Consider the following 17,246-nt stretch of genomic DNA (forward strand, 5'->3'; position numbering starts at 1 on the left):
TCAGTCATTTGGGGGCATGCACAAGGGTAAAGCTAATCCTCATTTGCAGAGCAATAAGTGAACTAACATTTGTTGAACTGTCGCCAAACCCAGATACTGAACTGAGTGCTTTAAATATAGTAATTCGTTCATTCAAACTACATCCCCAGGAGGTAGGTGGTGGTCTCAGCATTTTACAGATGAGGGGCAACAGCTATAGTAGGCAGATCTCAGCTCAAACCTGGCTCTGTTATTGAGTAGTTATGTGACTCTGTATGAGTTACTTACATCTGAGTCTTAGTTTCCTCATCTGTAAAATGGGAATAGTAAAGCGTATCTTGTAACAGTCTTGTGAGGATTAAAGAGATTTTGTTCGGGAAATGGTTAGTATCATGGGTGACTTGCTCAGATTAGATACTCAATAAATGTTAGTTATGAGGAACAGATTCAGAAAAGTTAAAAGAACTTACCTCAGAGTTGAAGCATAGAAGTGGTAGAACTTACTATCTAATTGGGAAATTTGATAAGTTTAATGGTAGTCTAAGAATGCCCTATCAAATATTCAAATCTAACACATCTTCATGGACAAAGATAGAAGAGCTAGATCTCAGAAGATGAATAAGATTGGTTTAGGTTAGCACCTTCCAATTGAGAAAAGTCCTAAGGCCTAAGGTGTATGTTGTATATAATGAGTTAGTTTATTTCCTAAATAAACTGGGAAGAAGGTTGTAACTTTAGGTATAGATACCTATACCTACAGTATAGACTGGGGTAGAATTTTGAAAAGCTCTTGAGTCCCATGCTAAAGAGTAGTTCTTAGTAGCCGTAGAAGTTTTGGGTTGGGGAAAGGGTTAGATATGTATTAAATTGGAAGATGTGACTGTTTGTTAAATACTGCACTTTGGACCATAAAAATGTAATCTAGGAATGTAAGAAATATATAAATCCATACAAGTATAGATTGATTTATTTAAATGTGTTCAGTTTGATATTTACTTTCCATCATAAGAGCTATGAGATACTTTTATGTCAAGTAGTTGAGAAATTCTAGGTTACAAAGGTTATCATATATAATCTGTTAATTAAGTTGGAAAATGTATGAAAAAAATGAACTGGCCCTTACAGTTTTGTTTGCTTTTATAGGACCTAAGGAAAGCTGGATTGCTAATCTTTGCTAATAAACAAGATGTTAAAGAATGCATGACTGTAGCAGAAATCTCCCAGTTTTTGAAACTAACTTCTATTAAAGATCACCAGTGGCATGTCCAGGCATGCTGTGCTCTTACTGGCGAGGGGTAAGATGTCTTCTTCATGAATAGCATGTATTTAACTTTGAAACATGTATTTCTTTTTAAAATCAAATATTTAAGGTTACCATGTACAGAACTTCGTAAGGGAAAGATGTAAGACATAGTCCATGTCTACAGTGAGAGAGTTTTTAGCTTGGTTCTGTAAAGAATTAAACACAACATACACAGAATACACATAAACATACTGAACTAAAGCATGTGAGCATATGGATGATAGAGTTGCTGTAGGAATTCTGAGAAATGGGCTTGTCATGAGTCTGGAGAAGTCAGGAAATAGTTCCTGCACTGGCGGTGCTGACTTATAGTCTAAGAAAGGAACTAACACTTGCTGAGCATGTCCTTGCCTTGAGTGCTTTCTATAGAGTGTTTCATTTATTCCTAACAATCATGTAGACCAGTTGTTTTTAATTCACATTTTATGCATAAAGAAGCTGAAATAGAAGAAGATTTGCATGTGGGACTAGTGTGCGGATATGCCATCAGTGCTGTCAAGAGGGAGTTGCTGCACTTAAAAAAAATAAAAGAGTTAGAATTGGAGAGAGTGTGGCATGAGGGGGTGCCTGCAGTAGAATTTTGCCCATGTCTAATGCCCAGAGATGAAAGGATTTCAAGAAGACAGTGGTTGTTAGCATTGTTATATGTAAGATATATAACATAAAATAATCTATACGTGGCATAGATAGATAGTGTCAGTAATTCAAGGTTTGGTTTACTCTTCACTGTGGTCTTAAAAGGAAGGGAATTTCTGCCACTTCAGGTAAACTCATGTATCTATGCCACAAGCTTCTGCCCTTTCCTGACACCTGAAGAACCTCAACCCCAAATTTAAGACCTTTATTTAGAAGCCTTCATGTATATATTTAAAAGCAGAGAAAAAAAAAGAATTAAATTGGGGGCCTTCCCTGATGGCGCAGTGGTTGACAGTCCGCCTGCTGATGCAGGGGACTCGGGTTCGTGCCCCGGTCCAGGAAGATCCCACGTGCCGTGGAGCGGCTGGGCTCGTGAGCCATGGCCCCTGAGCCTGTGCATCCAGAACCTGTGCTCCGCAACGGGAGAGGCCACAACAGTGAGAGGCCTGCGTACCGCAAAAAAAAAAAAAAAAAAAAAGAATTAAATTGGAGATGAAGCTGAATCTTAGTGTAATAGAAGCCACTGTTACCTGATTACAGATATTTGGAAGAGCATAATTAGATCCTCAAAGAAGCAAATCTGTTCATTAAAAAAAAAAAATCAGACAATACCAATTGTCCACATACTTATTTAAGTAAAAATATCTTTTACATATTTCTTTGTCAAATAGTTTAATACATGTCAAGATGCATATATAGATATAGGTATATCTTTATATATTATCTTTGTCTATCAAAGGTCTTTAGGCAAAAGCACTGATTATAATACTAAATTTGACAGCAAAGACAAATCATCTAGGATTGATAAAAGATTCAACTTATATACTTTGAGTAATTGTGTGGAAAATATATCATTAGGATACATATGAACTCTGGCAGTTTTATTTTTGAAAGGGGACATCAACAGATGATGGTATCTTTTCAGTTTGGGATCTATGTAGACTTCCATTTGCAGCAGTTGGCAAGTGGAAATGTTTGGTTTGGGGGGTACTGTTGTTTCCCTGTGCAGTCTGACCACCTTGGTCTAAATGCTTGGTTTTAGTATTGGTGACATTTTGACTCCCATCTCTGCCATTTGCTAACCTCTCTAAGCCTGGGCTCCCTCTGTAATATGGGAAGGGTTCTGGTCTTAGTGTTGTGAAGATTAATGAAGATAATGGATATTAAGCGCTTAGCGCAGTTTCTACTTGGCTGTTAAGTAACTACTATACCTTTAACAGTTTGGAATTAAATAATTTACTCACCTATTATTCTTACTATTTTGTATCATTTTCTATGAGTAGTTTAAAAATAAGGAATCGAGTAATGGCAGAAAAGTATAGGCCAACACCAAAACAACCACTTATTTACCTCATTGCCCTTTTTTCCCTTCTATTTCTATCATCTTTTACATTGTTAGACTGCTATACAAAAATCTGAGTTCTGGCTTTTTAAGTATTAATATAGTAGCATAGTTTCTCATATCTATAAAAGCTCCTTGTAGATAATGGTTAATGCTTCATAACAGTCCTTCATTTTCTTATAAAATTATATGTACAGCCATTTCTCTCTTACTAAACATTTAGATTCTTTTACTACAATGAATATCTCTTTCTGTATTTTGGATTATGCTCAATTACCCATTGTTCAGTGGTAACTGGTGTTAGTGATGTGAGATTTTATTTCTTTCAGATTTTTAAAATATATAGATGTAACAAATATTGTGTGCATACTTTGTTTTAACAACTCTACTATATATTTAATATCCTGTCATTTCTACTTCATTTATATCATGAGCATTTTATCATATTGTAAAATAGTCTTTGAAAGGAAGTTTTTAATATTTCATCATATGAATGTTCCATAATTTGTTAAATTTTTCCTCTGTTGCCAGACATATAAATTTTACTTTTTCCTATTAAGAATGCTTTCATGAACAGTCGAAATACATAAACCTGTCTTTATCTCTGATTATTTTTTAGGATACATTTCTGAAAGTAGAAAAAGGGGTAGAGTATTGATATTTTAAACATTTTTGATACTTCTTGCTAAATTACTTTCTGTGGGCATTCACTGTGTAATTATTGAGCTCCTTGTATGTGTCAGGCAGTATTCTAGGCACTAGAGACATAACAGAACCAAAAACATACGGATGCACTCTGTGAAAGTATGGCTTCACCACAATAGCACCAACATTGAATATTACTGATTTTTTAATCTTTTTTGTTTAGGTAGATGAAAAATGATATCTTCTTTTAGTTTGCTGTTCATAGCTTTTTAGTTCATAGCTAAAATATCTTAGTTAATCAAGATATTTTATTTTCTTCATAGATTATGCCAAGGACTTGAATGGATGATGTCACGACTTAAGATTAGATGATCTCTACTGACCTGTTCTCATAGACTTTGTATAAATGAAGTGCTGGACTTTACCTGAAAGCTGCAAAAATTAATGGTTTAGATATATTTATAATAAACTGATTTAAACAGTTAAACTTTTTCTATAAGAAGAACAATTAAGACCACTTGTTTGAAAACAAAGATGAAGTCTCACCTTTCCATCTGCTTTCTCATTAGTTCCTTCCAAAGCAAGGTCTTAAAGCTGTGATGGACATTTTTCTCATAAAGAATCCTCTCAGGACATTGTGTAGCCTGTGGTAAGTACAAAGGGAGAGGAGGATATTTTTAACTTTAAGAGCTTTATTATCAAAAGTATTTTGCATAGGGTTGTGTAGGTATTATGTATATACCTCAAATTCAAGTTAATGGCTTTGATTTATGTTCTTAAAAAAAGGAAATAACACAAAAATTAATAACATCCTTAGTTATAACCATAATGAGATGAGTACTGGCATTGGTGGTAAGTGCCATTTTGTACTTCCCCTATGTTCTCTGTATCATACTAAGCAACCCCCAAATCAAAAAAGCAAGGAAAAAGCTTGACATTGTGTACCTAATATTTTGTTGACCAAATCACGTACAAGGAAACATGTAGTCCAGCTGAGTGAAATATCTGTCATATTCTTGACTTAGTATTACTTATGGGCAGAATTGCACATTGAGCAATCACCAGATTGCTCCCTTTACTGGACCTTATGCCATCTAAATTTACTGAGTAAATTGTTAATCTATTTTCAGTTAATCATTAATTGTGATTAAAATTATCAAGTGATTTTTTTCCAGCATTAATTGGAAACTGTTGCATGAAATATGTCTACCCAGAGAAGAAGTATCACACTATAAATATTATCAAATAATTTAGCTACAGTCTTCTTAGATATTAAATTGTATGTCAAGCATTTAAAAGTCAATTTGAGATGAAAAGTAAAGCATATTTTCTAAGCAACAAAGATAATTTCTTAATTTGAAAGTTTCTTATTTCTTAACTTAGGAGTTGGAATAGTTTGAGGGTTTTTTTGTGTGTCTGTAAGTTTTCCTCTATCATCTTAAACCACATGAATGCATTGTTTGACAATTACAAAATATGAATCCTTTTTAATGCTTTTAAGAATTTGGTTTAAATATTGATCAACATAATGTATGATTTTTACTAAGAAGTAACTTGGCCCCAAAACCTTTTATGTTTGCTAGGGTTTTTTTTTTTTTTTTTCCCAGCATCTGAAAGTCTAAGGTATTTCTGTTTTAAATGTAAACAAACTTATCCTAAATGTGTTAAAACATATTCTTGGGCACTCTGTTGGTATATCTTTCATGCCCTGAAAATCTGGTGACTAATCCCAAACTGGCACGTTTTAGAATATTCAAGAAAAAAAAAAAAACTACTTTTAATACCAGCCTTTTAGATTTCAAAGATTTTGATGAGAAATAATAGTACATACTCTTAAGTATTGACAAAACTTTGAAAGTTCCTTTCTATAAAATATAAAATGCTCGTTATATAAATCCAAGTCAGGCATGGGAAATCAGCATTTAAAATTAGATGTTTTGTGTTTTATATTTATATTATAATGTTCAAAATGCAAGTATAACATTTTAATATTTGTGAACTTGCTTTTACAAAAGGAACTCCTAAATTACTAAGCTTTATTTGTTCATATGTCCTCATACTTTTTCAATCACTGTAAGAAATTGCTTGTATATTAAAAACCCAAATCTATTTTGTTGATGTTGCAGTGTCATCACAGACAAATATTCTGTAAAGTAGCCCAGCAAATCCACACCTTTTATCCTTTTTGTCTTTTAATTTGAATAACCATGGTTTAGTCCCTTGAATTGCTGCCACATCAGTTCAACAATATACCAGCACATTCCCTTGTCATCAAGGTGTTAGCCAAAATTTATTCTTTTTTTTTTCAAAATTTATTCTTAATTGGATGTTTAAAGCATGTACTACATTGTTACAGTTGGTTTAGCAATTGACATGGCATCATGAGCATGCATGAAATCTTTTACCACATTTATGAAACATGCTTTTTTTGTTACATTCTACCCTCCAGGCCAAGCATTAGAAAAAAGGTGGTACCTTTATACTTGTGCATAAAACCAAAATTACAATGGGAAAAAACTTTTTAAATTTGTGTACGAAAATACATCGAAATCATTGTAACAGTATTACTTCCAAATAACATGGAGAGCCTCATGAATAGTCATATTGGTGATTTATATGTAGTTTTTAAGTGGAATTAAGCAAAGGGCAATGCTTTTGGTTTTTTAATATGCTATGCTACTTTTGGGTATAAACAAACATTTTATTTAGGGTTATTGTGCTCAGCTTTGAAAAGAACAAAGCTTCATACCTCTGTACATGTGGCTGGATTTAAATATCCTGTGTTTGATACTAATTTTGAAAGTTGTGTAACTTCTCTTGATATCTTCGTAAAAGTAACCATATTGCTATACGCATTTAAATATGTTTAATTTTGTCATATTGCATTTAGGAAGTATATCTTACACAGTCTAATAAGGATTCTTGTTTGAAATTTTTCAGTTCTATCTTCTTTGGCCCTCATGGATGGGCAAAGAATACATTGAAGGCAGGTAGTTTGCGAGGCAGGGGAAAGTGGGTAGGGAATATGACATTTTGCCTTAAGAATAAAAAAGTGCTTCAGCACTGCTGTCTGGCATTTTTAATGCAGGTAAAGTGATTTTAGAAGCGTGGCATGGAATAGAAAAGAGTTTCTGTTTTCTGGCCTTCAAGAAGTGCCTAGTAGGTAGTGACAGTGAGATCACAGAGAAGTGCAGGGCACTGAGGAAGGGCCGGAAGTCCCTGAGATGTTCTTTTCTTTTCTGTCTGAGTGTATAGTATTAAGATATCTAGAAATGGGATTCTGTTGTCCCCCCTCACAGGCACTTTACATCTCTTGCTGTGACTGCAGCAACCACATACAGTACAGACAACCTCAACATTTGTTTATATTAATGCACATAGAAAAACTGTAGACAGATTTCTAGTTTTCTCTGCAGGCATTTTTGGGAATATATCTGTAGTGTGTTCTACTTTGTATATAGGGGGTAATAGCACATCCCAGATTATCTGTGGACTTTGGAATCATCTTCTCTCAGTTACCCAGTCATATCCTAGAATCAATCCATCTTTCAAGGCTGGGTAGAGACAAGGTTTCTTTGCATGACTTAACTTTGAATACTCCCACTGTCCAAATATAATCTGGAACTTCTTGCTTTAGGATTGGCTTTCCCATAGCTCAGCCATCCCCTGCTCTCCGGTATCTTCATTGCCCATCAACGAAGATATATTATCTTGGTCCTGGAGATATTCTAAACTTTACCCATATCCACTGTTCTCCAAACTACTAGTTTCTAAGTTGGTTCTCTGGTTCTTTGCTATCCTCCACTGGCTTGATTCATTGATTTGCACTTTGCTCATTAGAGAGTATTATTAGAGTTGTTGAGTACATCACAAGACTGGCTTGCTGTGTGTACAGCACATAAATACATACCAGCAGTAGAGTCCTTTAAATTATACTCTATTTAACATTATAATACTACTTAATTTTAGCTTCTCACACTGAAAGGTAGATTCAGAAAGATAAGAGAACTACCTAGACTGCCAGCTCCTTGAGCTACTGGGTAGATGTGAAAGGGATTAAGTTATATGTGTATTATCTTCCCATTACCAAAAATGAGTTACGTTTTGAGGAATAAAAGACACCAGACCAAATTCATATGTAGTGTTTAACCTGAAGACATCCCCACATCCTTAAAACCATAGACCACATTTCATTTTTTTCCCTCATGTTTACTTAAAGAACAAAGATAAACATTAGCTGTCTAAAGGAATTAGTAATGAGAAGCCTATCTTTACAAAATAAACCTGTTGAAATGGACTTTAAAAACATCAAAATTATCAATCACCATGTATTGATACTATCGATGCAGACATAATATAGACAATACTTTTTTAAAGTTCCACTTATACAAAAAATAAAACTTCTATATCATGCTCCCTCAAAGAATGTACGATAATTTTAAGACCAGGATGGTGGAGTAAAGGAAAGAAAGAGAGAATTTAAAAACCTTGGATGCTAAAAAGTGAATCTATTAAATCCTAAAACCATGTGTGGGATTGTGAAGAAATTGTAACAGGATACAGTTGGATTAATTATGCAATATTTCTTACCGAATGTCTAGCCCTTGTGTATTGTTCTGAAAACTACAGTTTGAATCTTTATGGTCTTGCCTGCTAGATATTGTGTTCTTTGGTAGAAAATTCCCATAGTCTGTACTCAGCAAGTGCCTAAAACTGATTTGTGTTGATTTTTAAGTCCATCTAATAAATTATACATGTTTTCTATTGTATTATATGTGCTTGACTTACTGATGATACAGCCTTGAGGGTTTTTAAGTCATAATTTTTGCTTGGTTTGACTAAAAAGCCTCAAAACTGAAAATACCCATCCTAACCCTGAATAAACCATAGGTTAAGGAAGCACGAGCAAAACCATTTTTTCTCTTTCCTAATACAAATATTCCATGACCCTGGTGTTAGTTAATGCAGAGACTAGAAAACTAGACTCTATTTCTGTTCTTTTTAAATAGTTTTAACACACAGAAAATTATATTGTGTTTTAAAATCATAGTAAAAGTTTGTTGCTTGTGTAAGAGTAGCCTCTTAATTCTCATACTTAGTGGTTAGTAATTTTAAGTCGTATCATTTAGATCTTGAGCCATTTCATGTGTGTGCACACCAGAATCCTTCCTCTTTAGATTCTCCTTATAAAATGAAATATTTGATAGAAATCTACTATGTTTCTCATGTTCATTCTTCCTTCCTTCCTGCCTCCCTCCCTCCCTCCCTCCCTTCATTCCTTCTTCCTTTCCGCTCCCTCCCTCCCTTCATTCCTTCCTTCTTTCTTCCTTTCCCCTGCCTCCTTCCCTCCCTCCCTCCCTCCCTTCATTCCTTCTTTCTTCCTTTCCCCTCCCTTCCTCCCCTCCTTCCTTCCTTTCTCTTTCTTTCTTTCTTTCTTTTTTGACTGTAAACTCTGGGGGCAAAGACTGTATTTTCAGTGATTCACAATTACATTTTGTTTATATTTTAAACAATTTTGCATGAAAAGTGAAATGTATATATGATTTTAATTATTATAATATATACTATTCTCTTCCAAAACTTCTTACATTGGTGATGTAAAGAAGTCCTCTAATTATTTTTGCTTGAAATAGTCCTTTAGATTAGAGTAGTCTTTTGTTATATTATGTCCCTCTATGGTTCCTTAAGAGGAAGTGATACCTGCAGAGCACTTTTAAAGATATTTTCTGGGTTAATGTTCAAGATAACACATTGAAAAGGAAGCTATAATTATGTCTAATGAGGGCTCTTTTGGTTGCTAGAGATGAGAAAAATGAATACTAATTTTAATTTGTGCTTAAAATATATTTTACTAACTATTGATTTTTAAATATGACAAATGTATCTTGTAGATATTAATCTTCCTTGCTTATATTTTCCTAGAGAAACTAGATGAAAATGTGTTCCAACTAGTCTCTATATATTGACATATGTGCTCTATGTATATTGACGTAATTGAAGCTGCATTTAATACAACTAATTAGAAACATTTTGAAAATTTTTAGGTTTATTGTATTGGAATTTCTAATATGATACAAGGTTTTGACTCAAGCTTTGTATGCAAGAAGAGGTGGAAAATTTTTCTTATCTCGTTATCATTTTATTAACTTGTATTTCTCTGTATCCTAGGAAAATTGTACATTCAAGGAATATTCCAAAAAGTGATAATCTTAGAGCACTTGGGTGCTTTTCTGTTTCATCAGTGCTGATATGTTAGGTACCTAGGGAAATAATGCTTCAGGGCCTTCTTGACAAGACAACTTCGTGGGTGGCTGGGGGATATTTATGTTTGTGCTCATGTTGGGTTGGAGTGGCAGATGGTATAGGGACCTCTCCATTGGTAAAGCAGTGCAATCAGCTTCTTTGCAGGTGTGTTACTTCATTATACTTGTAACATCATTCCTGTGTCCATAACTGACTGAAATGTCAAGTTCCAGAAATGTAAGGCATTGGGTCAGGTGACCAGTAGTAGGACCTAGTTTATAATGCAATAAAGGAATAATGTTAAGGTATGTTTGAGGGGAAATAACAAATATGATTTTACTGCTGAATTTCCTTTTTTAATATGTATATTAACTTTTTTTTTAAGTTGCATGTTAACCTGGTAAAAAGTATTGTCTCTGCTTTATGCTTTGAGTAAAAAGAACAGCAAAAAAAAGACAAGTTAAATTGTTACCCTATTATGTACTATTACATATACCTTTTCTTTTAGAAAAGGTTAATTATAATTACTATTCACACATCCATGTTGTCAGTGTTTTCATTCTGGTTTATTGTCTTAATGTGTGCAGACTTGGTGATGGTAGCTCTATTAACTGTCCAGGGCTGGGATCGCCAGGGCAATTGAAAAGGTATGACGGTTGCATTATGCAAATGAAAAAACGATTGTCCTCATCTTCTCTAGGAACCTTTTTATGGAACTCCGTCAACTAATAGCATTCTATCTTTTACTTCTGGGTACTTGAATTGGACATGAACCTAATAAACAGTGTGACCAGTTTGTGTGATTAATTTGTCTTAAAATGTGAGGAAGGTCCAGTCGTTTAAAGTGAATATTTTTTAAAGTGAACGTCATGAGAATGGTTGACAGTAAACAGGAGAAAACGGAGGAAAAACACTGCGGATGCCTGGGGACGGCACCTCCACACGCATGCTTGTTGAGTAGCGGTCTTTCTCCCCTCTGCAATGTAAGCTGCAGGACCACAGTGACCACGATTGCTGTGTTTACCAGTTTACATCTCTCAGCGCCAAATACGGTGCCTAGTATGTGACAGGTGTTCAGTTTATACGTGTTGACAGACGAATTAATGAACTATTAATATTTTTGTGTCCTGCCCCCCACCATGAATGAGTTTTTCTTATGTCTGTGATTGTAGCATACTACCTCATTTAATTCTTATTTCAATTTTTATCTCAACTTTTATTTAATTCTGCCTTATTTCAAAAGGAATTCAGGGTGACTATTTTTCTGACTAGTTCTTCTAGTAGAAATAAGACATATTTCCTTAAAAATGGCCTAAAAGCATCATGCAGTGCAAATAAATATATACAAATTTTATTTCTTTGAGATCTGTGTGAATCGGCATCTAGGAATGTCAGGAATGCAGCAGAGTTTGTGGTTTACCATCTGTAGACATTGAAATAGTAAATGGTACAACAGCTCTTTTGGGAAAAGATCTGTGTCATCATCTTCTTGATCTTTTATGCCCTTCCTTTTTTTAGTTTTCACATCTGGAATATCCTCTTTTGGGTGCTAAATAAACTTTATCCCATGAAAAGAATATTTTCACAATGCAAAATAGCCTCCGGCAGTCCTTTTGAATGTGTTCCTAATGACTGGAACCAACTTTTGGGGGATCCCATGAGTTGGGCTGCCTAAGTGACCAGTTATTCGCATCACTACATGGCTTACATTCTAGCAAATCATTCTGTATCAAAATGGATAAAATCTTTTTGAAACAGATCCAGTGTTTGAATTCTTCTAGTATTCAAATCCCCAAGTAATCTTCTACTGTATTTCCATTATGTTATTTTACAAGGAACATCGTGATTGACATCTTCCAGTGAAAGTTGTTTTCATAGTTAGGAGTATTTCTTTTGACTAGAATCCCAGAAGAGAAAATGGTTTGATGGGATTTGAGAATGCCTATTATTCCATATTTTATTAATATTGTATATTTTGGGTGGGGGAATTTCCACTCTAATAAAAGAATAAGCATGTTGTCTTACTTTGCACATATTTGATTATTGAGACTATTTTTCTTATATGCTTCAATGTCCTCTTAATTATTCTTTTGTTCATTTATTGTTAGAATCAGTGTTTTTCTTGTAAATGGAATAAGTTCTTTAAATACTAAATATATTAGTCCTTGATCATTAAACTTCCCCATTTGTTCCTTTAATTTTAATAATTATCTTTTCTTTCTTTTTAAAGATTTAATTTTATTTATTTTTGGCTGCATTGGGTCTTCCTTGCTGCACGCGGGCTTTCTCTAGTTGCGGCTAGCGGGGCCTACTCTTCATTGTGGTGCGTGCGCTTCTCATTGTGGTGGCTTCTCTTATTGCGGAGCATGGGCTCTAGGTGTGCTGGCTCATTAGTTGTGGCTTGTGGGCTCTAGAGTGCAGGCACAGTAGTTGTGGCACACGGGCTTAGTTGCTCCGAGGCATGTGGGATCTTCCCGGACCAGGGCTCGAACCTGTGTCCCCTGCATTGGCAGGCAGATTCTTATCCACAGCGCCACCAGGGAAGTCCCTATAATTATCTTTTTAGCATATAAAAGTGTTTATGAATATAAAAAAATTACATAAATGCATGATTTCTTTGTGTGAAAACCAGAAAAGAGACATAATAAGCAAAAAGAAAATTAAAATCATTCAGGGCTTCCCTGGTGGAACAGTGGTTGAGAGTCCGCCTGCTGATGCAGGGGACACGGGTTCGTGCCCTGGTCTGGGAAGATCCCACATGCCACGGAGCAGCTAGGCCCACGAGCCATGGCCGCTGAGCCTGCGCATCCGGAGCCTGTGCTCCGCAACAGGAGAGGCCACAACGGTGAGAGGCCCACGTACCGCAAAAAAAAAAAAAAATCATTCACTGTCTCATCATTCTAATAAAACCGGTATCAACACTTTGGAATGGGTATATATTTGAGTCAATATTTTGAATACAGAATTCTAAAAAACCCTGTAATTTTTCCACAATATACTATAAACATCTTTTACACATGAAACATTATTTTACTGGATGTATTATGTTTGCCTGTTTGGATTATCATAATTTATCTAACCAGTCTTCTGTTGTTAAATTGTTCCTTAGTTCTCACCTTTAAAAATAATACAATTAATACTTGAATTTATTTTTTATTCAAATTACAAATTGAATTGCTGTGTAAACGTGTTTGAATTTTAAAAGGCGTTATTGACGTGTTGCATAATTGTCTTACCCAAAGAGTACCCACATCCTGGTCAATTCTTCACTCAAGCACATGACCATCCCTATATTAAGACATTTTTTTTTAATTAATTAATTTATTTATTTTTGGCTGCTACTCTTCGTTGCGGTGCACAGGCTTCTCGTTGCGGTGGCTTCTGTTGTTGTGGAGCACGGGCTCTAGGCACGTGGGCTTCAGTAGTTGTGGCATGCGGGCTCAGTAGTTGTGGCTTGCGGGCTCTAGAGTGCAGGCTCAGTAGTTGTGGCGCATGGGCTTAGGTGCTCCACGGCAAGTAGGATCTTCCCGGACCAGGGTTTGAACCCGTGTCCCCTGCTATGGCAGGCGGATTCTTAACCACTGTGCCACCAGGGAAGTCCCAAGACATTTTATATTATAGTAAGATTTGTTGACCTGTTCATTGCTCCTCACAGGCCATCACTGCTCTCCAGGCATTTTCAGGTTGTGCTGTACATTGACTAGTTCTCCCTCACTTAGCAAAGGGCAGCACAGAGCTTCTCTCTACCCTCGACTTTTCTGTGATCTTTAGCCTTTAATTATTGCACAAAGTTTATTTGTTAATCCACTTGTAATGTATCCATCCTGTGCTAATCATAGATTTTTTTGGAAGAACAGAAGGGAAAAACCTAAAAAAGGTACTCTCAGCTCATGTTTTTTTAATGTGGGGGAAGAGTAATCTCTAACACTTTATCATCTAACAGAGATGACTGGTCTTCTGCCTGGTGATGCTTTCCTGCAAGTGTGTCAGTGTACAACTGGCAGCCTTTAATGCTAGTCCTTTTACTTTTCTTTTAAGGGTTCTTTGTCTTTGAGGAAGTTTACATTCATTTTAATAATAGAGATTGTACTCTTTCCCAGTGTGACTGAAACTCCCATCTTACCGTTATCTCTTGCAAGAAAATTGCTTTTGATGAACAAGTTTTTAAGTTGCAGGAACACATCTTCGTATATTTCAAACACTTACTGTTTCATCCTTTTAAATTCTTAGCTACTCTCTGGGTGTGTTTGAGGTATGAGATTGAACATCTTCATAGATTTTTGGTCATTTGTATTATATAAATTTTCTACCTCCTTTGTACATTTTGCTCCTGCTTTGTGAAAGTTGTTTTAAAGTACAATGATCTTTTGCCATGTGTCATTAATCTTTTTACCTTTTGTGTGTGTGTGTGTGTGTGTATATGGTATCTTAAGTTGGTCTCAGAAGAATTAAAAATTTTAATTGGATATATTAAGCTTTCTTTATGGTTTGTTGTTCAAAACTTTTGTGATGGAGAAGATGGAAAATAACTATACCTAATGGTTGTAGGATATTTTTTTTGTACGCTGAGAAGATAATGACTTTATATTTATTCCTTTTTTCCCCCAGTAAACTGTTTCTAGTTAATGTGATAGGATCAGTAAAGAGGACATGATTGGCTTTTTATCTACTGGAATATATTTCCTACATTTTCTTTGTTTTTAAGATTTTGCCTTTTTTGTAGAACCCTACTTAAGCCATATATTGAATACAATTCAAAGGTAAAAAGTGTTGAAAGTCCTGTGTTAATTCATTCAAAATATATATCCAGTGTCCATCCATTAATGTCCAACATATTAAGGGATTTGTTAAATTATAAGGTGAAACATGCTGCCATTAAATTTTCTTTACAAGGAGATTTTAACAGTGTGGGGAAATAACTGATGTGACAGGTAAGTGGGGAAAAAAGGATACAAACTTCTACATCTAGTATGATCTCAACTATGTTTAGGAAAAAAGCATAGAAAAAAGGAAGAAAATGTATCCTAACAGTATATATTACAGGTTGTTGTAAGATGACAGCATTATGGTTGATATTTTTCTGATTCTTTATGCTTTTGTACATGCCAGATATTCTGTATTGAGCACGTTACGTTCATACTTAGAAACCAGTGTTGGATCATTTTTGTTTGTTTTTAAAGAATCATCTTAATGGGGTAGGAAAAATACAAAAATGTTTCTAATTTATAAGTAAATGAGATGCAACTCTGTTTTTTTGTTTGTTTTATCTTCGTCTAACTGCATTTGGGGCATTATGAAGAGAGATCAAGGTGATTAGTAAATATTAATTCACTGATACAATACCATTTGCAAACTCCAGTTGCAAGGTTGATTAATTTTGATAGAATTCCCATCAATCATTGTGGATATAAAGATATGAACTACTCTTTTAGCTTGTTGTTGATATTTTACTGCTTTTGAAGGATTCTTGACCATGGATAAGATCCATTCAAATGGTTATTTTTCAAAAGATACAAGCAAAATGCAGTGAGAGTTAGAAAAAAGAGGTATTATTTCCTGTGCGGGGTTCAATAACTCCATATAAGCAGGCTGGTATAGTAAACCAAACACTAGGCTGGGAGACAACCTGAGTGATAAACTTAGATCTGCCGTGTACGCACTTCCAGTGCTTTAAGACCTCAACTTCCTCATTTGCAAAACCCTTTTTTCTTAAGTAATATTCTGTGAAACCCCATGTAAACCAAAAACAGATAAAATTGTTGTTTTATTTCTGTCCATTTTCCGTAAGTTCCCACATTTACTGGGTGAAAAAAAGGGGGAGCAATATAATTAAAATTTAATTAGTATCAAATTTAATTAAAATTTTACATTTATTTAGAATTTTTTAAAATGTGTTCACTTTTTGAAAATAGGAAAATAATAATTGACAAAAAATGGGAAAGATGGATTTACTAAAGATAGAAATAAATTTTAAATGTTTAATGGTCTTTTTGTACATATAAATAGTGTTAGCATTTTGACTTCATTTTAATAAAAATAGGATGCATTTGAGAGAGAGAATGGTAGTCAGTTTTTAAGAAAATATAAATTTTTTTCACATTATTAAGTTGCCTGCTTGTTTTTTGTACTTGATAAATGAGAGCCAAATTAAAATTATTTATAGTTTAATGGATTGCTTCACTAATATTTGCCAGGTGAGAACATTACTTTAATAAAAGATGTTTATACAACATTTTTCATGGTGAGTATGGCTCTCAAATGTTTTATTCTTATATTATCATTTGATTAAAGAACAAATTCATTTGATTCAGACAAAATTATTTGCTACCCCTTAAAATGAATGCATTTAAGAGTCCATCCATGAAAAAGCAAAGTTGATATATAAGGGAATTATACCAAATGGGTAACAGTGGCTCTCTGTAAGGAATGGGATTGTGGGAAGGTATAAAAATGACTTAGTTGTAACTATTCTTTTATTTTTATTTAATAATTTAATTATTAGATTAAATTTTTGTAATTAGTATCAAATAATTACAATTAAACAATATGTTATACTTTTGATATAAAGTTGGAACAGAGAAATATAAGAAATATAAATATATCTAGTGAATAATGACTATAAGCAAATAAATTATAATTTTCAGCTGACTTATCAAAATTAATTATAATTAATGTGCTGAATTTGAATATTAGAAAACAAGCTAACACTTTAAACATTAGTAATGTATTAAAAGTAAAATGACTCTTACTTTACAAGAGGATTCAGGTAATTCAGGCTAAACTTTCTTTTGACTTTAAGCTGCCGACAAGAGTGCCAACGTGATGACTTTCTGGGTACCGTTGCTGTAAACAAGCATATATTCCGTTCCTGCTGTGTGAAAAGGAGCCACATGTAATGATTGTGGTCTTATTCAAGGACAGAGTGCTGATGATATCATTTCCATAGACAGTACAATGCTGCAGCTGGCTCTGTCAGTCTAGGAGGAGAGTGCACTTAAAAAAAGACCATGAAGTAATTTGCAGTTCAGGGGCAGTGTTTTAAAGGAAATGAGCTGGAAGTCTACTCACTAAACCTTGTGCTGTTTTTTCTTTTTAATG

The 17,246-nt window shown here is 34.3% G+C and overlaps 1 protein-coding gene and 1 long non-coding RNA gene across 3 annotated transcripts in view; one reads left to right on the forward strand and one right to left on the reverse strand.

Annotated features, from left to right (window-relative positions):
- The window catches only part of ARL5A (ARF like GTPase 5A), a 21,383-nt gene extending 17,027 nt beyond the window's left edge, over positions 1-4,356 (forward strand). For both annotated transcript variants that reach the window (XM_082659040.1, XM_082659041.1), the window contains 2 exons: positions 1,123-1,274; positions 4,229-4,356. In XM_082659040.1, coding sequence (XP_082515166.1) covers positions 1,123-1,274; positions 4,229-4,277 — 201 coding nt within the window. In that variant the 3' untranslated portion in view covers positions 4,278-4,356. The remainder of the gene's footprint in view (positions 1-1,122; positions 1,275-4,228) is intronic.
- Positions 4,209-17,035, reverse strand: LOC309825480. Its single transcript, XR_014297040.1, has 3 exons — positions 16,898-17,035; positions 4,452-4,549; positions 4,209-4,337 (listed from the first exon to the last, which is right to left on the reverse strand). It is a non-coding gene; the product is annotated as an uncharacterized lncRNA (long non-coding RNA).
- Positions 17,036-17,246: the final 211 nt, after the last annotated feature.

This window comes from Grampus griseus (assembly GCF_964374135.1).
Source record: "Grampus griseus genome assembly, chromosome: 7".
Taxonomy (NCBI): Eukaryota; Metazoa; Chordata; class Mammalia; order Artiodactyla; family Delphinidae; genus Grampus; species Grampus griseus.